The sequence below is a fragment of the Mustelus asterias genome, chromosome 14 (assembly GCF_964213995.1).
Source record: "Mustelus asterias chromosome 14, sMusAst1.hap1.1, whole genome shotgun sequence".
NCBI lineage: Eukaryota > Metazoa > Chordata > Chondrichthyes > Carcharhiniformes > Triakidae > Mustelus > Mustelus asterias.
Genome location: NC_135814.1, coordinates 104,087,817 through 104,110,364, shown reverse-complemented (window position 1 = coordinate 104,110,364; position 22,548 = coordinate 104,087,817). Strand labels below are relative to the sequence as shown.

Genomic DNA, 22,548 nt, shown 5'->3' with positions numbered 1-22,548 from the left:
TTCCTCCCACAGTCCAAAGATGTGTGAGTTAGGTTGAGTGGCCATGATAAATTAACCCTAGTGTCAGCGGGATTAGCAGGGTAGATATGGGGGTTACGGGAGTGGGGCATGGGTGGGATTGTGGTCAGTGCAGACTCGATGGGCCGAGTGGCCCCCTTCATCTCTCTAATTCTATGAACTTTAGCTGCGTAGATAGATTGGAGATGTCTGGACTGATTTCCTTAGAGAAGGAAAGGTTGAGAGGAGGTTTGATATTGGTATTCAAAATAATGAGGGGTCTGGATAGGATAGATAGGGGAAAACCCTTCCTGTTGGTGGATGGATCGAACAGCAGAGGGCACAGCAGATTCTGTGTGAGTGCAACAGTGCTGGTTACAGCTGTAAGCACACAGAGTATCTTGTGGTTCAGTGTGATACAGTATTGCTCAGCATTTGATAAAGTGGCAGTTTAATCCTGAGCTGTGGCCATCTAAAATCCCTGTGATCAAACTAATTGTGTATAATCGGAAAAAGGACTTCCATCGTTTAGAAAATGCTGTATTTCACGTACAGGTGAATTAATTCCCTCATTCTTTGTTCAGTTTTTGCTTCAGAAACCAGGAGCACTGATGTGGGCTGATTTACTTTGATGTTCCCTCACCTTTTTGATTTTGATTTGATTTATTATTGTCACATGTATTAGCACAGTGAAAAGTATTGTTTCTTGCGCGCTGTACATAAGAACATAAGAAATAGGAGCAGGAGTAGGCCATCTGGCCCTTCGAGCCTGCCCCGCCATTCAACAAGATCATGGCTGATCTGAAGCGAATCAGTTCCACTTACCCACCTGCTCCCCATATCCCCTAATTCCCTTATCGATCAGAAAACTATCTACCCGTGATTTAAACATATTCAACGAGGAAGCCTCCACCACTTCAATGGGCAGAGAATTCCAGAGATTCACTACCCTCTGAGAGAAGAAGTTCCCCCTCAACTCTGTTCTGAACAGGCCCCCCCTTATTTTGAGGCTGTGCCCTCTAGTTCTGGTTTCCCTTCTAAGTGGAAAGAATCTCTCCACCTCTACCCTATCCAGCCCCTTCATTATCTTATATGTCTCTATAAGATCACCCCTCATCCTTCTAAACTCCAACGAGTACAGACCCAATCTGTTTAATCTCTCCTCATAAGCTACACCCCTCATCTCCGGTATCAACCTGGTGAACCTTCTCTGCACTCCCTCCAAGGCCAATATATCCTTTCGCAAATAAGGGGACCAAAACTGCACACAGTTGCGGCCTCACCAGTGCCTTGTACAGTTGCAGCAAGACCTCCCTGCTTTTATATTCTATCCCCCTCGCGATAAAGGCCAACATTCCATTCGCCTTCTTGATCACCTGCTGCACCTGCAGACTGAGTTTTTGCGATTCGTGCACAAGGACCCCCAGGTCCCTCTGCACAGTCGCACGATGTAATTTTTCTCCATTTAAATAATATTCTAATTTACTATTATTTCTTCCAAAGTGGATAACCTCACATTTGCAAACGTTATATTCCATCTGCCAGATCCTCGCCCACTTGCTCAGCCTATCCAAATCTCTCTGCAGACTTTCCGCGTCCTCCACGCAATTCGCTTTCCCACTCACCTTCGTGTCATCAGCAAACTTGAATACCCTAGATTCAGTCCCCTCCTCCAGATCATCTATGTAAATGAATACAGACAAAGCATACTGTTCATAGAGAAGGAAAGGAGAGAGTGCAGAATGTAGTGTTACAGTCATAGCTAGGGTGTAGAGAAAGATCAACTTAGTGCGAGGTAGGTCCATTCAAACGTCTGACGGCAGCAGGGAAGAGGCTGTTCTTGAGTCGGTTGGTACGTGACCTCAGACTTTTGTATCTTTTTCCCGATGGAACAAGGTTGAAGAGAGAATGTCCGGGGTGCGTGGGGTCCTTAATTATGCTGGCTGCTTTGCCGAGGCAGCGGAAAGTGTAGACAGAGTCAATGGATGGGAGGCTGGTTTGCGAGATGGATTGTAGTTCCTTGCAGTCCTGGGGAGCAGGAGCCATACCAAGCTGTGATACAACCAGAAAGAATGCTTTCTGTGGTGCATCTGTAAACGTTAGTGAGAGTCATCGCTGACATGCCTTTTCTTGACAAACTAATGATTGTCAAAGAAACTGGTGTCTGGTTTCTTATTTTTAAGCTCCAATCACAGACCTGCAGCTCTCAGCTCCTGTATAAAACCTGCCTGCTCCACTTTCTTCTATAAGTTTAATCTGGTCACAGGTAACAGTGTGCAGTATCCCAGGCCCGTCAACCAAACCAACAACCTGCTGTCTTCTGCGTGTGGCCTGATCAGACACCTCGGGCAGTGTCCATGCGCAGCAGGTCGTGCTTGGCACAGTGGGTATTGGTTGGCCCTCTGGCATGAGATGACATTCCTTAATATCCCAGGACATCCAGACCTCCCTAGTCTTACTGCAAATCTACCAATGACTGCAGCCTCTTTATCTCTCTTTAAAAAATGCATGATTGCTCCTTTAAACATGCACATTCCCACAATGCTTTTCTTGAAGGGAAAAAAAATCTCAAACTTGAGTTTATGAAATGTTGCTGGAGAAACACTGGTTAGCACGTCTGCCTCACAGCTCCAGGGACTCGGGTTCGATTCTCGGCTGGGTCACTGTCTGTGCGGTGTCTGCACGTTCTCCCCGTGTCTGCGTGGTTTTCCTCTGGGTGCTCCGGTTTCCTCCCACACTCCAAAGATGTGCGATTTAGGTGGATTGGCCACGGTAAATTGCCCCTCAGTGTCTGGGATGTGTAGGTTAGAGGGTTTAGTGGGGTAAATATGTGGGGTTGCGGGGATGGGGCCTGGGTGGGATTGTTGTCGGTGCAGACTCGGTGGGCTGAATGGCCTCTTTCTGCACTGTGGGGATTCTATGGGCCTGATTTTACCAAAACTACGCGCCTGTTTTTGGGTGCGAAATCGCGGTAAAGTTGGGCGTCGGGTCTATACCGCGATCTGCACCCGATTCCGAGCAGATCGCGGCTTTACCGACACCCGATTCGGGCGCGGGTCCGGCCCGCGCCCGAATCGGGCGGCCCGACGATTTAAATGTATTTGCATGCATTTAAATCGACTTAATGAACCGCGCGCCCAACTCTACCGCCAAATCCCACTTTACCGTCTTCTGGCCCGATCCGCGTCCGCGCTGTTACCGACCTGCAAAATAAAAGTCTGAAGTCGCCGCTGCAGCTTCCGAAGAGCGGGGTCAGAGACTGCAACGGCTCCCTGACCCAGGTCATCCTCTGGTCGGGGCGGGAGGGGGGTGGGAGGTGAAGAGGGGTTGTGAGGTCTCATCCTCTGGTCGGGGGGGTTCCGCTGCCTGTCTGCGGCCGATCCCTCCTGGCACCATCACTGCTACACTACCAGCCACAGATTACTCTTCCCTGCAGGTGTGAGAGAGCGGGAGAGATGGCTGTGGCTGGTAGTGAACCAGTGATGGTGCCAGGAGGGATCGGCCGCAGACACGCAGCGGAACCCCCCCCAACCAGAGGATGATGCGTCACACCCCCTGCCCCCCCCCCCCCCCCCCCCCCCCGCCCCCATGGGGATGATACATCACACCCACCCCCCAGGGGATGATCGGTCACACCCCCTCCCTCCCACCCGCCCACCCCCCGACCGGAGGATGATCGTCAGAGAGCCGCTCTCTCCACTTTCTGCTTTTTGCTTCGCGCCCGGGCGCGCTGTCAGATTTTTTTTCGAACTGCGCATGCGCAGTTCAGAGCTCCGATTGGTCCGCCAGTGCTAAGCCCCGCCCACAGCACGGATCGGGCCGGAGCCGGCAAAACGCGTATGGGCGCGCTGGAAAGAGGATTCCAGGCGCGGATTTATTTGACGCCCAGATCCGGCACTTAGACTCAAAATGGTAAAATTCCCCCTTATGATTCTATGAAATGAATTAAAATGGATAGCATCAGCTCAAGATTTAGCAACAGCAGGTGTGGCTAGCGGCCTTCTGTGCTGCAATGTCTGTTATCTCAAAACTAGCTTCCTTTTGTTTAATCTGTTTTATGGGCGGCACAGTGGCGCTGTGGTTAGTACAGCTGCCTCACAGCTCCAGAGACCTCTGTTCGATTCCCAGCTTGGGTCACTGTCTGTGTGGAGTCTGCACGTTCTCCCCATGTCTGCATGAGTTTCCTCCGGGTGCTCCGGTTTCATCCCACAGTCCGAAAGATGTGCAGGTTAGATGAATTGGCCATGTTAAATTCTTCCTCAGTGTACCCAAACAGGCGCCGGAGTGTGGCGACTAGGGGATTTTCACAGTAACTTCATTGCAGTGTGAATGCAAGCCTACTTGTGACTAATAAATTAACTTTAAACTTTATTTTAACTTTAGAAAGTTTGTCAGGATCCGAATCTCTCTTCCTCAGCTCAGCGGTTCTCTAAAACACCTTTGAAGTAACATTTAGTCCAGTAGCAACATTTTGAACCAGTGTCATTTCTGAAGATCAGCAATGATCGGATGGAATGGCAGAGCAGACTCAAGGGGCCGCATGGCCTGTCACTCCTATTTCTTGTTACATGATGTTGTGAAGTTAGTGTTTGTAAAATTATTTTAAAAAGTGGTAAAAATGCTAAGAGTTGTAAAACTGTTTAAAAGGTGGTTCTGTTTTTTCTGCACTTAAGAGCTTTTTAAAAAATGTGTATAATTTTTAGTCACACTCAAAATGCAATCAGGTTTGTCGTCTCCCAGGGCCTTCTATCTTCTTTGCTGATTTCTTCTGCCTTCACTATTGTAATCAGTCCTTGGAGGCAGAAATCCCTTCACGAGAATCCCTTTATTTACAAGTCTGACAACCGCATACAGAGTGCTATCAGTTAGCAGCCTACACTAGGAGCCCCAGAGGAACTGACACTCCTGGTTAAATACAAAACAAGAGGCTCCCTGATTGGTCCATCAAGTTGGCCCTTAATCAAGGAGTTCATATTCATTACAACTATCTTCTTTTGGTACCTTTACGATTGAGATGAGGCTTTTTCTTAAGACATAAATGTAGCTGTCACACTGGCAAAGAGCTGTCTGTGTGTCTCTCTCTCTGTGGCAGTCACTGGCAGGCTGGCTTCTCGCAGTTTGGAGCTGGGGGCTGTTTTATACCCCTGATGACATACCAAAATTCGATTGGTTTTTGGTAGGATTGGTTTACAGGTTATCAAAACATCAAATTCGAATCTGATAGGCTGCTGCTATTCAAATGCCTATTTCAAATTGATTGGTTAAAAAAAATTTTAAAACCTCTCGTCTTGGTAGCACCCCTGCCGAGCCTCGCTATACAATTGTTTCACTCTGTGCTCTCTGTGTACTTGCATATATACCTGCAATGTTTTTTTTTAACTTTTAAGTACTGAAGAAACAGACAAGTTTATAACTCTTAGCATTTTTAAAAATAGTTTTACACACACTAACTTCACACCAATGGTCCTCCATCGAGAAGTATAACAACACCAGGTTAAAGTCCAACAGGTTTATTTGGTAGCAAAAGCCACACAAGCTTTCGGAGCTGCAAGCCCCTTCTTCAGGTGTGTGGGAATTCTGTTCACAAACAGAGCATATAAAGACACAGACTCAATTTACATGAATAATGGTTGGAATGCGAATACTTACAACTAATCAAGTCTTTAAGAAACAAAACAACGTGAGTGGAGAGAGCATCAAGACAGGCTAAAAAGATGTGTATTGTCTCCAGACGAGACACAGTTCCAATGATGGTCTACCCAGATAGCCTGACCTCAATGTCCTGTTTTCCCTTCAATCAGGCTATTCCACCATGGAGAGCTTCACTGCCAAGCCCACGTTGTTGTTTCTGCAACAACCACCCATGTACTTTCCAACAGGAGGTCACTGAGCAAAAGCAGGAACAGTGGCGGCTTGGAGTGGGGCTGCTGCGCCTCTTGTGGTGATGGTCCGGCCTCTGAGTAAGAAGGCCGTGGGTTCAAACCCCGTTCCAGAAACCTGAGCGCATAATCTAGGCTGACACTTGACTGCCCAGTTCTCCCCCCATCCTGCGCACGTGAGTGCAGCTGCCGAGCTGAGATAAGATCGGCAACTAGTGCAGACCAGAGGTGGGCCATTATTTTCTGATCAAAAACAGAAAATGCTGGAAAATCTCAGCAGGTCTGACAGCATCTGTGGGGAGAGAATAGAGCCAACGTTTCAAGTCTGGATGACCCTTCATCAGGGGTCACAGTCTGAGGATTCGGGATAGACCATTTAGCACCGAGATGAGGAGACATTTCTTCACCCAAAGAGTGGTGAGCCTGTGGAATTCATTACCGCAGGAAGTAGTTGATGCCAAAACATTGAATGTATTCAAGAGGTGGCTGGACTTGGGGTGAATGGGATCAAAGGTTCTGGGGAGAAAGCAGGATTAGGCTATTGAATCGGATGATCAGCCATGATGGTGATGAATGGCGGAGCAGGCTTGAAGGGCTGAATGGCCTCCTCCTGCTCCTATCTTCTATGTTTCTATGTATCTAGACTCGAAACGTTGGTTCTACTCTGTCTCTCCACAGATGCTGTCAGACCTGCTGAGATTTTCCAGCATTTTTCTGTTTTTGTTTCAGATTCCAGCATCTGCAGTAATTTGCATTTAACTTGCTGATCAATGTTGCTTGGCTCTTTGTTAATCAATTCATTTAATCTCACAAGCGATCGAGAAGTTGAAAACCTTCCTGTGATCTTCCCCTGTAAGTTTCCTGAATAAAATGGGCACGCTCAGAGAATGGTTGTAACACCGCTTTTGTTTCAAAAAAAAACCAGGAGAACTCGGCATGCAGATCACAGCAATGAGCTTGAGGTGGAGGAAGAGGACATTATCGGCGATGGGCAGGCTCCCCGACCCCACGGCTCTGTTTTCTCCATATCGGCCGGCTCCAGCCAGCCTGTGGACAAATTGTTTCTCGAACGAAGCCGTAAGTAATTGTACTGGTTCTCAGTCGCAGTGTTGGTTTTCAAGGCGAGCGGGTTGGCCAGGGGGGGTTTGCTGGGGGAGTTTAAGGAATCAGAAGGGACTAAACGCTCATGATATTCCATTGTATTTAAACACAGAAACAGACCATTCCATCTGACTGGTCCATATTCTTTATGCTCTACAGAAACCTCCTCCTCCTCTTTCTCTCACTGGGTAATCTTACATAGGGTGGCACGGTGGGCACAGTGGTTAGCTCTACTGTCTCACAGCGCCAGGGACCCGGGTTCAATTCCCGGCTCGGGTCACTGTCTGTGTGGAGTCTGCACGTTCTCCCCGTGTCTGCGTGGGTTTCCTCCGGGTGCTCCGGTTCCCTCCCACATTCTGAAAGATGTGCTGGTTAGGGTGTATTGGCCGTGCTAAATTGTCCCTCAGTGTACCCAAACAGGCGCCGGAGTGTGGCGACTAGGAGATTTTCAGAATAACTTCATTGCATTGTTAATGTAAGCTTACTTGTGACACTAATAAATAAACTTTTAGTTTTCAAACTTTTGTATCCCTTTCTCCTCCATGTATATGCTACCTTGTATTAAGTTGTTCTTTCTCTACACCCTAGCTATGACTGTAACACTACATTCTGCACTCTCTCCTTTCCTTCTGTATGAACAGTATGCTTTGTCTGTAAAACGTGCAAGAAACAATACTTTTCACTGTACACTTACACGTGAATGAAATCAAATCAAAATCAACCTATCCCTTGAATGGATCTGTGCATTTCCTCTGAACCACTCCTCATGATAGCAACTTCCACATTCTTACCACTCTCCTCAATTCCCAGTTGGATTTATTGGTGACTCTTTATGGCCCCTAGTTCTGGTCTGACCCACTCATGGAACCATCTTCGTTAAGCTTACCCTTCAAACCCTTTCATAATCTTCAAAATCTTTACCAGGCATCCTTCAGTCTTCTCTTTTCAAGAGAAATGAGCCCCATTCTGTTAAACCTTTCCTGTTAGGTATAAACCCCAGCTCCATTTCCATGCTTTGCTGTTCCTTCTTAAATTCCTTGTTTTAAGAAATGCAAAACTTGTTTTCATAATTTCTCTTTGCCTTTCTGATTAATTTTTGACTTTCTGAACCCTTTTTTGCAGTCACTTTTGTCATCCTCTGTGCGATTTCTGTGATTCGTGCTATAGTAATGTATAAGATTGTCATTTTGAGAACAGCAATACACAGGACAGCAGATCCAGTGAGGGATTAATTCAGCAGTATTATTGTTGAGAAGAGCAAACCTGGCAAAAGGAATTCAGGAGACCATCGGCCTTATGTAGAGATAGTTTTAAGTAGCTATATTCTTGTCGAGGGAAGAGTGTTTAATCCCATCCTCGTGTTTAAGTCTCTCAATAGCCTAATTCTTCCCTATTTTTAACCTCCTTCCATCCTTTGCATTCCTCCAATACTGACCTCCTATATAACATATTCATGGCTTCTGTTGTCTTATGTAACGACGCAGGGTTTGTTCCCCTTTAAAACATAACACCGAATCCCCCAAAGAGGATTACCTCGCCTTGTAATCTGTGAAAAGTGCTTGGGAAGGTGTGAACTGTCCTTCAGTAACGTTTAGTGGGTAACTAACAGAAATACCCCACACTCACTTTAACATGAACACTTAACAATTTATTTATTTAACTAACTGGGAACTTTAACTAAACAAGTAACATACCAAATAAAATAAGATTCTACTGGAATGCTGTTCAAATAAATACAATACTCATTCATTAACCAAAAAATATAATGATAGAATTCAGTCACTCTCAAAAAATACAACCAGGTTTTGTGGCTTTCGGAAACTTTCGGAGTTTTTCTGTTGATTCCTCTGTCTGTAAATTATTTCTGATTTGGCACCTTTAGCTAGTTAGACGGTGTTGTTCTCTTCAGAGATATCTGAAGCTGGCAGAATTGAGAGCTGCTATCTCCCCCTCGAGGCTTGAGAGGTGGCAGTTTTTCTGGTGCTCTGCTGTTTCTCCCCCCTGCGTGCACACTTATACCGTGATGACCTATCACTTTTCCTACAATAGGATTGGTCTGATGTTGTCAACATCATCAAATTTAAATCTCATCGGTTCTTGGTAGCTTGCTTTAAATTAATTGGGCAAAATTCAAACAAAAACAGGTTGTCTTGTCAAGACTACTGCCTGACTTTTTGGTATAAATGTTTCAGTCTGGGACTCTGGAGGTACTTCGCATTTTAACCCTTCAAGCACTGAAACAAAACACCAGCTGTTAAAGGGACACCTCAATGTTTTGTCCATCTAGCATTTTAATAATTTTCTTTATTAACATCAAATTCCAACTTCACAAACTCAACTTCGCAACACCAGCGTCTAAGTTTTGGAATTAACTTCCTCAACTTCTCCTTTAAGACCCACCGCTTTGACCAAACTTTTAGCCACCGTCCTGACTCCCTGGGTGTTAATTTATGTTTGAGAACACGCCTGTGAAATGCTTTGGGACGGTTTACTATGTTAAAGGTGCTATATAAGTATTTGTTGTTCGCTCTTCACATCTACATGTCAGAGGGTAACTGGACAACCAGGCATCAAAAGCCTCTGTGCAAACGTCTGCGGGAGTCAGTGGAGTAAACCAGCCTCTCATTTGCCTGCTTTGCCCTATGATCTTCAGATTAGTGAGTTCCTCTGTGAGGCTGTCAGCAGCTCTTCTGCCTTATTGTAGCATCTTGCACATTTCTTCCACAGGTCGGTTCCAGGCCACGGACAGGACAGAGATGAAGAAACTTCCCGAGCCGGTCGACGTGTACATGGAGGTCAAGTCCACCTTAACAACCAGAGATGTCTCTTTACAGGTGCACCGCGGATTCAGGTGAGGAGAATGACCCCTCACTTCCCCACTCCCCCAAATTGTACCAGGAAGTCAGAGCTCTGTTTTTTTTAACACTTTGCAGCTGAGATTATTTTGACTCTTTAGCTGCTTCACAGCGCCAGGGACCTGGGTTTGATTCCCGGCTTGGGTCACTGTCTGTGTGAAGTTTACACATTCTCCCCGTGTCTGCATGGGTTTCCTCCGGGTGCTCCGGTTTCCTCCCACAGTCCGGAAGACGTGCTGGTTAGGCGCATTGGCCGTGCTAAATTCTCTCTCAATGTACCCGAACAGGTGCCAGAGTGTGGCGACTAGGGGCTTTTCACAGAAACTTCATTGTTTAGAGTCATAGAATCCCTACAGTGCAGAAAGAGGCCATTCGGCCCATCGAGACTGCATCGACAACAATCCCACTCAGTCCCTATCCCCATAACCTCACACATTTACACTGCTAGTCCCCCTGAAACTAAGGGGCAATTTGCCCATTGTACATGGCCAATCAACCTAACCTGCACATCTTTGGAGTGTGGGAGGAAATCGGAGCACCAAAGGAAACCCACGCAGACACGGGGAGAACGTGCAGACTCCACACAGACAGTGATCCAAGCCAGAATCGAACCCGGGTCCCTGACACTGAGGCAGCAGTGCTAACCACTGTGCCACCGTGCCGCCACATTGCACTGTTGATGTAAGCCTACTTGTGACACTAATAAATAAATGAATAAATCTCTCTGCTCCTCGCCATTTGGAAATAAAATGTATATTTGTCTTGGGTCCAAAGTGAATGACCTCATACTTGCCCATATTGAACTCCATCCGCCGCAATAGTTTTTAAAGTAAAAAGTTAAAGTTTATTTATTAGTCACAAGTAAGGCTTACATTAACACTGCAATGAAGTTACTGTGAAAATCCCCTAGTCGCCACACTCCGGCGCCTGTTTGGGCTAATGCACCTAACCAGTTCCTGCTCACTGAATCTATCATGAGTTACATATAGCGTAAAGCTCCCTTTACATCTCCCATCAATCACTTGCAGGGCAGGTACAGCACAAGGCAGAGTAAGGCTCCCCTTGCTTTGTTCCCAATCGTGGAAGGATATTTAGCATTTTGCAGTTCCCACTTCAGGCATTCTGCAGCCTCTTTGAGTGATAGGCCACCCCATGCCCAAATTCATCAACAAAAGCAAAATACTGCGGATGTTAGAAATCGGAAATAGGAGCAGAAAGTGCTGGAAATGCTCAGCAGATCTGGCAGCATCTGCTCTGAAGAAGTCACATTCGACTCGAGGTAAATCTGTTTCTTTTACCACAGATGCTGCCAGACCAGTTGGGTATTTCCAATGTGTCCTGTCGGTATGTTCAACCCATCAACTGGAGCTCATAGAAACATAGAAGATAGGAGCAGGAGGAGGCCATTTGGCCCTTCAAGCCTGCTCCCCCATTCAGCACAATCATGGCTGACTGTCCAACTCAATAGCCTAATCCTGCTTTCTCCCCATAACCTTTGATCCCATTCGCCCCAAGTGCTATATCCAGCTGCCTCTTGAATACATTCAATGTTTTGGCATCAACTACTTCCTGCGGTAATGAATTCCACAGGCTCACCACTCTTTGGGTGAAGAAATGTCTCCTCATCTCCGTCCTAAATAATCCACACTGAATCCTCAGACTGTGACCCCTGGTTCTGGACTCCCCCACCATCGGGAACATCCTCCCTGCACCTACCCTGTCTAGTCCTGTTAGAATTTTATAAGTCTCTATGAGATCCCAAATAATGTCGATCCCAAAATCCTGGAGTGAAGATGCACACAAGTAAACACCAGCTCCATCCATTGGGTCCTCCGTGTTTCTGATTTCACTTTAATGATCTTCTTTTAAACTGTAATGATGCCTTGCTGGGTTCGTTCTGGAGGGCATCGTGTTGCAGAAGGTGCGTTACTTGGAGCTCAACCCACTCTGTTTCTCTTCTCTTTAGAATAATCGGGCTCTTCTCACAAGGGTTTCTGGCTGGATACATGGTGTGGAATATCATCGTGGTTTATGTGCTGTCGGGTGACGATTTCTCCACGCTTCCTAATCTACTGAAACAGTATACCATGCTAGTCTACCCAAGCCAGTGCCTTCTGTACATGCTGCTGGCCATCAGCACTGTCTCTGCATTTGACAGGTAACAAGAGAAGGGAAAAATAGATGTTTGTCAGTCGGGACGGCATGGTGGCACAGTGGTTAGCACTGCTGCCTCACAGCCCCAGGGACCCGGGTTCAATTCTGACCTTGGGTCACTGTCTGTGTGGAGTTTGCACATTCCCCCCGTGTCTGTGTGGGTTTTCTCCAGATTCAAGATTAGTTTGTGCTTCACCAGCTGATCTTGTAGATATTGGTGCCACGCAAATGCCAGGCAATGGCAGTTTCCAAAAGGAGGGAACCTAACCATCTCTCCTTGAGGTTGAACAACATTAACGAGAATCCCCCACCATCAAAATCCTGGGGGTTACCATCGACCAGGGACTCAACTGGATCAGCCAGCTATGAATAGTGTGATTTCAAGAGCAGGTCAGAGGCTGGGTATCCTGTGGCGGGTAACTCACCTCCTGACTCTGCACAGCCATCTACAAGGCACAAGTCAGGAGTGTGATGGAATCCTCCCCACGTGCCTGGATGAGTGAGGCTCCAACAACAATCGAGAAACTCAACATCATCCAGGACAAAGCAACCCCGCTTGATCGGCACCCCATCCACAAACATTCACTCCCTCCACCACCAGTGTACAATGGCAGCCGTGTGTACCATCTGCAGGATGCACTATAACTCACCAAGGTCCCTTTGGCAACACCTTCCAAATCTCTAGCACCTCTGTCATGGGAAGACCATCACCTGCAACTTCCCCTCCAAGCAGCACACCTTCCTGACTTGGAACTGTATCACCATTTCCTGACTGTCGTTGGGTGAAAATCCTGGAACTCCCTTCCTCACAGCACTGTGGGTGTACCTACACCACACGGACTGCGGTGGTTCACAAAGGCAGCTCACCACCACCTTCTCAATGGCCCATTCGGGAGTAAACACTGATTTAGCCAGTGACGCTCATATCGCAGGAATGAATAGAAAAAGTTGCATGGTTAACATCAGCTGATTGTCCAGTGCCAAAACCAGGGATCCTGCTTTGATTGGGAACTCCAAAGTCTAACGATGACCATGAAACCATTGTCGATTGTCGGGAAAACCCATCTGGTTCACTAATGTCCTTTAGGGAAGGAAATCTGTTGTCCTTATCCGGTCTGGCCTACATGTAACTCCAGAGCCACAGCAATGTGGTTGACTCTCAAATGCCCTCTGAAATGGAGGGCAGTTAGGGATGGGCAATAAATGCTGACCCAGCCAGCGATGTCCTGATCCCGTAAATAAATTTAATAAGTGAAGGCTGAAATGTAGTAAACTGATGTCAAACATGGCTGCAATGACCCTAATGGACACATGACTTGCCAACATTAGTTTTTTAGACAAGTACAAAGGGGCAAGAATCAGAGGGCTGACAACAGAGGCACTAAACAGATATGGAGGCCCATTTGTCTATGCTGGGTTTACAGAGGAAGGATTGTAGGTTTTAATCTGGCCCTCGTAGCCAGTGAGGATTAGGGTGTGAGACTGGATGCTGCAGGTTGATTGAGCTATAAACTAATCAGTAATATGATTCATTCATCGACATCTTGCCGTTTGTTTTGCTGTTCCATTCTCTCCAGGGTTAACATAGCTGATGCGTCAATGGCAATACGTAGAATTGTGACACTGGATCCTGCCGCACTGGCCTCTTTCTGTAAGTACTCTCACTGCTGTCCGAGTTGAAAGCATTCTTGTTTTCCCTTATTTAGTTGTTTGCACATTTTGTGTGTCCGTATCTACATCGTCAACTCTTTGCCCATCGAACTCACTGCCCGTTGCCCGGAGGACGATCAGACACCCTGGCCGGTTGGAATCAAACTGTTTTTTATATCTTTAATTGTTTATAATGTGTTCTATCACTCAAGTTAAAATTGAAGAATCTTAATCCTTCAAAAGAGGGAAGCTTGGATAATAAAATGTCCAATAGGAGAGTGAAACAAAAATACTTTCACATACATGAAGACATTTAGGCCTCATTGTCGAGTTGCCAGCTTCCTTCTGGTATCTGACTTGTGTCTCAGTTCTTTTTGATTAGCCTAGACACAATCTTAGAATCCCTACAGCACAGAAAGAGACCATTCGGCCCATCGAGTCTGCACCGACCACAATCCCACCCAGGCCCTACCCCCATATCCCTACATATTTACCCACTAATCCTTCTAACCTACGCATCTCAGGACACTAAGGGCAATTTTAGCATGGCCAATCAACCTAACCCGCACATCTTTGGACTGTGGGAGGAAACTACCGGAGCATCCGGAGGAAACCCACGCAGACACGAGGAGAATGTGCAAACTCCACACAGACAGTGACTCGAGCCGGGAATCGAACCCAGGTCCCTGGAGCTGTGAAGCAGCAGTGCTAACCACTGTGCTACCGTGCCGCCCAAAGGCTGGAATTTTCCAGTTCTTCGTGACAGTGAGCTCTTCCAGTCCCACCGATGTGAACGGAGATTTCAATGCTTCGCCAGCCCTGATGCAGGCTGGAAACTCCCAGTCAAAGTGTCCAGAAGCTGTTTGAGAACAGAAGCTTTGTTTGCTCACTCTCTCTCCCCCTTGGACACTGAGTTATTAAGCCCCGATTGTACACTGAATCACAGAATAGAATCATAGAATCCCTGCAGTGCAGAAAGAGGCCATTCGACCCATCGAGCCTACACCGACAACAATCCAAGCCAAGCCCTATACCCGTAACCCCATGTATTTACCCTGTTAATCCCCCTGACACTAAGGGGCAATTTAGCATGGCCAATCCACCCAAACTGCACATTTTTGGAGTGTGGGAGGAAACCGGAGCACCCGGAGGAAACCCACGCAGACACGGGGAGAACGTGCAGACTCCACACAGACAGACACCTGAGGCCGGAATTGAACCCTGGCCCTGTGAGGCAGCAGCGCTAACCACTGTGCCACCATGCCGTCCCCACAGTGGCAGAGGTTAGCTAGCTGAGCACAGATTGAGAATCAAACCTGTCTGTCTTCCTTTTTTAAAGAACATGTTTACATTAAACAGTGTCTGTAATGGTGGACTGTAGTGTTTGATTGGTGGTATTTATACTGTTGTCTGTCTGTGTGCAGTGTATTTCACAGCTCTCATACTCTCACTGAGCCAGCAGATGCCGAGTGACAGGCTAAACAGATACCGTTTCCAAATTCCGGCAGGCTCCAATGTCACCCTTTGGTAAGTTGCAGGCCATGCCTTTCTATTGCAACAGGACCCCTATGGAATAATAGAAAGCAAAGAAGTTTTACCCCAGATGTGCCATCTGCTTTTCAATCAGTGAGTAGCACTGTTGCAAACCAGTAATTAACCTGCACCCATCAGTCATTATGATGTGCTGTGCTTTATTTCAAGCCACACCGTGTCAGGCGCTTGTGAAAGGAGGAGAGGTGTAAGTGTGTGGAAATTAAATTGTAATTCCAGCTATGGCCAAATATTTAATTCACTTTGTTCTGCAAAATTAAGGATGCTCACTTCAAATAAAGCACCACAGGGCTGCTGTGAAATTATAGTTAAAAGCAGTTAAAAACTGCAGATGCTGGTGTGGAGATAAGTTACAACAACAAAGACAGGCAACTCTGTCAGCAAATATGGAAACAAGGTCTCATTGAGGTCAGCGGTTGCGATTCAGGAAAGAGACTAATCTAAACCTTTTGTCAGTTTCATAAACACTGCATTCCCGGCCTTGGCCACAGGATGAAACAAAGACAAGTTACCATGACAAATACCAAAATACAAGATATGTTAACATATTATGCTAATGAAGGAGACGGTTTTCTATTGGGTAAGAAAGGGCAAAAAGCAATGCTATGATTGGTGGACTATTTATGCAAATGAAGGATGAGAAAGTTGCTCATTTCTCATTTGCTGTAATTAATTATAACTGCTAATTATCTGTATGAATCCACAGAACACCATTGTGAAATTCAGTGTCTGCTCCTTGCTAGCAAGTAATAAAAGCTTAGAAGATTTGAGTGCTCACCGTGCATTGTCTGGTTAATCCTCAACAAGTGGATTAACAAGGGGGTCCTTGTGCCAGAGGGTGGTGAATCTCTGGAATTCTCTGCCCACTGAGGTGGTGGAGGCTACCTCGCTGAATATGTTTAAAGCGCGGATGGATGGATTCCTGATCGGTAAGGGAATTAAGGGTTATGGGGATCAGGCGGATAAGTGGAACTGATCCACGTCAGATCAGCCATGATCTTATTGAATGGCGGGGCAGGCTCGAGGGGCTAGATGGCCTACTCCTTATGTTCTTATGTTCTAAGTGTAGAGTGCTTTTGTGAAAGGGTTATTCTCCCACCTCACTGAGCCTGTATCAAGAAGGGGAAAAAGTTACCAGCTAATTTAGCAGGAATTTTCTCATTCTTTTCATTTGGGAAACGCATGAAGAACAAGAACCTGATCTGTGGCTCCATGCAGGTTGCAATATTACAGCCCCTGAGTGAAGCATTGCACCTCCTGCACCTTTTGATATTGAAGGCTTCCTCCTCCTCTCGAGGGCAACTTTGGAGCTCCGGCCTGTGTGCTGCATTGGACTCTTCCTAATCACTGTTGGACCCCTAACCCCTTTGCAGCATTGACCTTCCTCCCAAATCGGAGGCAGACTCCCACTCTTAAACATAGCATTGGATCTCCTGAAGCATCAAATTGGCCTTCCTGCCGACCCCGGGTGTTCTTTAGATGTGATTACGCTATAAATCTGTATTTATTACGGTGGCGCAGTGGTCAGCACTGCTGCCTCACAGCACCAGGGACCCGGGTTCAATTCGGCCTCAGTTCACTGTCTGTGTGGAGTTTGCACGTTCTCTCCATGCCTGCGTGGGTTTCCTCCGGGTGCTCCGGTTTCCTCCCACAGTCCAAAGATGTGCGGGTTAGGTTGATTGGCCATGTTAAATTGCCCCTAGTGTCAGGGGGACTAGCAGGGTAAATGAGGGTTATGGGAATAGGGCCTGAAGTTACTGTGAAAATCCTCTAGTCGCCACCCTCCGGCGCCTGTTTGGGCACACTGAGGGAGAATTTAGCACGGCCAATGCATCTAACCAGCACATCTTTCGAACTGTGGGAGGAAACCAGAGCACCCGGAGGAAACCCACGCAGACATGGGGAGAATGTGCAGACTCCGTACAGCTGAGTGCTATTCAGTGTCTCGTCCCAGTTGCAGTGATGCTGGATTTCACTGTAGAGCCTGTGACTGAATGAATCTCTCTCTCTCTCTCTCTCTCTGTGCACAGGCCTTCTGGATCGGAGTTTCAGATTCTGCACCCATGGATTGTAGTGAACCTGGTAGTGACCATCTTGGTGGGACTGGCCTGGGTTTTCCTGTCATATCACCCAACGCTTGACTACACTGAAGGTATGTGAGCAAAGATTATGGTTCAGGGTGACTGACAAATAGGTGAATGGCCAAGGCTCATAGTGAGATCACCACCTCCCTGCTGAGCAAGGTAAAAGAGGGGGCAGCAGTACTAACCACTGTGTCACCCTACGATGGCACACTGGTTAGTACTGCTGCCTCACAGCACCTGGGACCCAGATTCTATTCCCGGTTTGGGTCCCTGTCTGTGTGGAATCTGCACGTTTTCCCTGTGTTTGCGTGGGTTTCCTCCGGGTGCTCCGGTTTCCTCCCACAGTCCAAAGATGTGCGGGTTAGGTGGATTGGCCATGGAAAATTGCCCCTTAGTGTTCGGAGGATTAGCAGGGTAAAGATGTGGGGCTATGGGAATAGGACGTGAGTGGGATTGCTGTCAGTGCAGACTCAATGGGCCGAATGGCCTCCTTTTGTAATGTAGGGATTCTATGTAAATTAGCAAGTGGTGAATCGATGACTCTTGGGTTTGAACGTGGAACGGAGGGAAGATGCTCATTTGTTTTTCCAAAGTTAGGAAGGGCACAACCAAGAACAGGAAAAAAAATTATGCAAGTTCAGGGAATCTGGAGGGGGGAAAAGCCAAGATTCTGGAAATACCCACCTGCTCCTTACAGGAAAAGGCAAGTTGTGACCTTTCCACTGTGCTGCCACATCTCTCTCTGGATGCTGATGGACTTGCTATGTATTCAGGTTTCTCTGTCACGGTACTGGATAGATACATCCTGGCCAAGTACAGGCTTGTATTCAGAAGGTAAAATAACATCGTAAACTGTTCCCATTGATGGAAGGATTGAAAATGAGAGGGCACAGATTTACGGTAATTGGTAAAGAAGCAAGAAGAAACCTTTTGACCCAGCAAGTGGTTAGAATCATAGAATCCCTACAGTGCAGAAGTGGCCATTCAGCCCATCGGGTCTGCACTGAACCTCCAACAGAGCATCTTACCCAGGCCCTAACCCTGTACCCCACTAATCCCCCCAACTGACACTTCTTGGGGCACTAAGGGGCAATTTAGCATGGTCAATCCACTTCACCTGTACATCTTTGGACTGTGGGAGAAAACCCCGAGCACCCGGAGGAAACCCACGCAGACACGGGGAGAATGTGCAAACTCCACACAGACAGTGACCCAAGGCCGGAATTGATCCCAGGTCCCTGCCACCTAGAGGCAGCAGTGCTACCGTGCTGCCCTTTAGGATCTGGAATACGCTGTCCGAGTGTGGTGGAGGCAAGTCCACTCAGCGTTTAAGAGGATTATTGTCTGAAAAGGAATAATGTTCAGGGTTACGGGGAGAAGGCTGGTGAGTGGCATTAGTTCCATTACTCATTCGGAGAGTTGGCGTAGACACAATGGGCCGAATGGCCTCCTGTGCTGTAACGATTCTGTAAAGGTGTGATAGCTTCTCTACCTGTCTACCATGAGCGTGGGCTGTGTTTGCCCTGTTCTGTGAAAGGCCCATTAGGCTGGAGTCGGAATATTCATGCTCATTATATTGTTGGTAGCACACTGGACCAAAGGAACCTCATGGAACATTGCCACAACATTACTTAATCATTGTCAGCAGATTACAGATGGTCCATGAGTAGCAAAACCCTATCACGGTTCTGGGAGGGAGGGGAAGGATTGAGCACAGACATGCAAAAAATGGGTGGGACACAGTTGAGGATCCAGTCGACCATAGTGAGAGTGGATTCCTCAGCTGGGGAAAGGTAAGACATGTCAGAAGTGCCCTCGAGGAAGGTAGCATCATCAGAACTGATGCGACAGAGACAGAAAGAGTGGGAGAAAAGAATAAAAATAATGACAACGAAAGTCCATTCTGAAAATCACATTACCCTCAACTACCAAAGATATGCAGGTTAGGTGGATTGGCCATGCTAAATTGCCCCTTTGTGTCCAAAGATGTGTAGGTTAGATGGATTGTCCATGCTAAATTGCCTCTTGGTGTCCAAAGATGTGTAAGTTAGGTGGATTGGCCATGCTAAATTGCCCCTTAGTGTCCAAGGATGTGTAGGTTAGTTGGATTAGGCATTGTAAATGCACTGGGCATATGGGGCTGGGGCTGGGCCTGGGTAAGATGCTTTTTCGGAGAGTCGGTGCAGACTCAATGGGTTGAATGGCCGCCTTCTGCACTGTAGGGATTCTATGGTACTTAATGTTTCACAAAAAATGTCCTACAGAAATATTATAACATGAAGTTTGGGGCTTTGCCTCCATCAAACATCTGTTCAATGTTTGCTATAATTAATGAAGAGAGGTAAATATAGCCTATAATGCCAGGTTATCATCTGGCTGATATCCGTTTTGATGGGGTGAGTCTTTGTTACTGGAGGCTCACTGTGAGCCACTCACACTGCATTAACACTCTCGCTTCCCTTTGCAGAATCGGAGTTTGGATCACACACCAACGATGTCACTGAATCTGATGAAAAACTCAAAGCACAAGCATAAACTGGTGTTTGGAACATTAGATTTGAATGGCCTGGCTACAGGGTACCTTGGGTTCCTTCTGTGTCACTGTGTGAAACAGAATTATAGGGTGCAGATGTCCAGTCTTGTATTTCACCCCAAAAACAATCTCCAAACGTGTTGGGCAGAATCATAGAATCCTTACAGTGCTGGAAGAGGCCATTCGGCCCATCAAGTCTGCACCAACAACAATCCCACCCAGGCCCTATCCCCATAACCCCACACATGTACCCCGCTAATCCCTCTAAACTACGCATCCTGGACACTAATTTAGCATGGCCAGTGCACCTAACCTGCACATATTTGGACTGTGGGAGGAAACCGGAGCACCCAGAGGAAACCCATGCAGACATGGGGAGAACATGCAAACTCCATTCAGACAGTGACCCAAGCTAGGAATCGAACCCAGGTCCCTGGTGCTGTGAGGCAACAGTGCTAACCACTAGAAGTTGAAAGCAGATCCACAGCAAACATTACAGCTCTCTGTTTTCCAATATGAGAAGCTTTTCAACATTGCCTGTGTCATCTGCCTGATTCCAGTGAGTAAAACGTTCATTTTATGTTAAAACATTGAGGCTGACGACTAATGCAGGGACAGTATTTTGCTATACCTTCAGGGGTGGTCAACTCGTACTCCAAGTTTATGTAAAAATCAGGACTTTTGGGGCGACAGAAATGAGGTCACCTTATACGCTGGCTCACTTTATACATTATGATCTACAGTAATATTTATTGTACTGGGTGTCGAGTAGAGCTTCACACTGTCACTAGTACCTGGCACCCGGTCCTGAGGCAGCCCTGGGTGGAAAACCGCTTTGCCAGTATCACTCCAATCTCTTCCAGATCAGTGCTACCACTCAAAACTGCCCCGATTCAGCAACATTCCCCATCAACTTGGTCATCTTGGAGAAGGTATCAGAATGGCTGGTGGAGAATATGCTAAAAATATGACGTTGATGCATTAAGGGATGCCATAATGGAATGAAGATTGGAATGAAGAACATTATTAGGACAGTTTAACCCGTGTTGTCCCTGCATTGGTAGTGTTTGATGGGGACAGTGTAGGGGGGAGCTTCACTCTGTATCTAACCCCGTGCTGTACCTGTCCTGGGAGTGTTTGATGGGGGCAGTGTAGAGAGAGTTGTCAGATTTCATCCAATAATAAATCAAATCAAGTAACTTAACTGAGAACAGAGCAAGAGTCACTTATTGATGAGCGTTCCTCTTCAAACTGTCCCTCTCTAGTTAAACCGCTACCAATTCAATTGTGCTCAGACTGGGAAAAACACCGGGACACGGATAGGGGAACAAACCAACTGTAATGTGGCCGCAGTCCCTCCCTCCTCACGCTCTCTCCATTTACCATCCTGCACACATCACAGATTTTTGACTAAAAGCTCAGAACTACTTACCAGCGACAGGCCCCGGGTTAGGTTATAAACCTGATTGAATCAATATCTGCTATTGCTCTCTTACTGTGTTCCTGCACACTGCTTTCACCACAGCTGCACAGAGACTGCAGGCACAGTAATCCCTTAATGCTCTCAGGATCCTCAATCCTTTCTCAGATACACATCCAACATTAGCTGGCTGCAAGTCAGCACAACTTAAAGCTAACAGACTCCCCTGCTCCCACACTCAGCACGCTGAGCGCACATACTCAACAGTTTCTAAAGTAGAATGAAACACAACTCTACCACTGAGATTCACACCATTGCTATCCAACATCCAACCTTTACTTAAATAGGAGTATTTGATGGGGACAGTGTAGAGGGAGCTTTACTCTGTATCTAACCCCGTGCTGTACCTGTCCTGGAGTGTTTGATGGGGACAGTGTAGAGGGAGCTTTACTCTGTATCTAACCCTGTGCTGTACCTGTCCTGGGAGGGTTTGATGGGGGACAGTGTAGAGGGAGCTTTACTCTGTATCTAAACCCGTACTGTACCTGTCCTGGGAGTGTTTCATGGGAACAGTGTAGAGGGAGCTTTACTCTGTATCTAACCCCGTGCTGTACCTGTCCTGGGAGGGTTTGATGGGGGACAGTGTAGAGGGAGCTTTACTCTGTATCTAACCCCATGCTGGACCTGTCCTGGGAGTGTTTGATGGGGGACAGTGTAGAGGGCGCTTTACTCTGTATCTAACCCCGTGCTGTACCTGTCCTGGGAGTGTTTGATGGGGGACAGTGTAGGGGGAGCTTTACTTTGTATCTAACCCCGTGCTGTACCTGTCCTGGGAGTATTTGATGGAGACATTGTAGAGGGAGCTTTACTCTGTATCTAACACCCGTGTTATACCTGATCTGGGACTGTTTGCCAGCAAAATTATCAGAAGACACTGAGCCCAATGCTGAGTGCCAATTTAAGGAGCCTGCCCGACTTAAATGTGATTTGGCGGCATCCTAATCGAGAAAGGGGAATGATGTGAGACTCAGTGTAGTAGGAAGAAGCAGCAAACTGCCATCCTCCATATCAAGTGCATCTGCTGGAGTTGCTCACAGAGCGGTGGTGATCGTTACAAGGGAACAATCCACATGTTAGACCATCGAGCTGTGAAAGTTCCACTGTCCTGAGGGAGATATCTGGATAGGCAGGAGGACGCGTCAGGTTGCAGCGCAGTATATCCCTTACAGCGAAAGTCCAGTAGAAATCGCTTCAGGGGACACACAGCGTATGCGCCTCATTCATTTCATGAACCTGAATCATCTATTTTGAATGAAAAGGATTT

At 46.9% G+C, this 22,548-nt stretch overlaps 1 protein-coding gene across 2 annotated transcripts in view; it reads left to right on the top strand.

Moving 5' to 3' along the window:
- Positions 1–22,548, top strand: part of LOC144503934 (transmembrane protein 237-like) — a 46,203-nt gene that overhangs the window by 20,896 nt on the left and 2,759 nt on the right. The window contains exons 7-13 of one of the 2 annotated variants that reach the window (XR_013499570.1): positions 6,802–6,953; positions 9,705–9,828; positions 11,799–11,990; positions 13,564–13,637; positions 15,061–15,163; positions 17,218–17,339; positions 19,739–20,256. Coding sequence is in view for 1 of the 2 variants with exons in the window: in XM_078229076.1 (XP_078085202.1) it covers positions 6,802–6,953; positions 9,705–9,828; positions 11,799–11,990; positions 13,564–13,637; positions 15,061–15,163; positions 17,218–17,339; positions 19,739–19,806 (835 nt within the window). In the remaining variant the exon portion in view is untranslated. Of the gene's footprint in view, positions 1–6,801; positions 6,954–9,704; positions 9,829–11,798; positions 11,991–13,563; positions 13,638–15,060; positions 15,164–17,217; positions 17,340–19,738; positions 20,341–22,548 lie in introns of those variants that run through there. The other variant, XM_078229076.1, reaches the window with a different exon arrangement.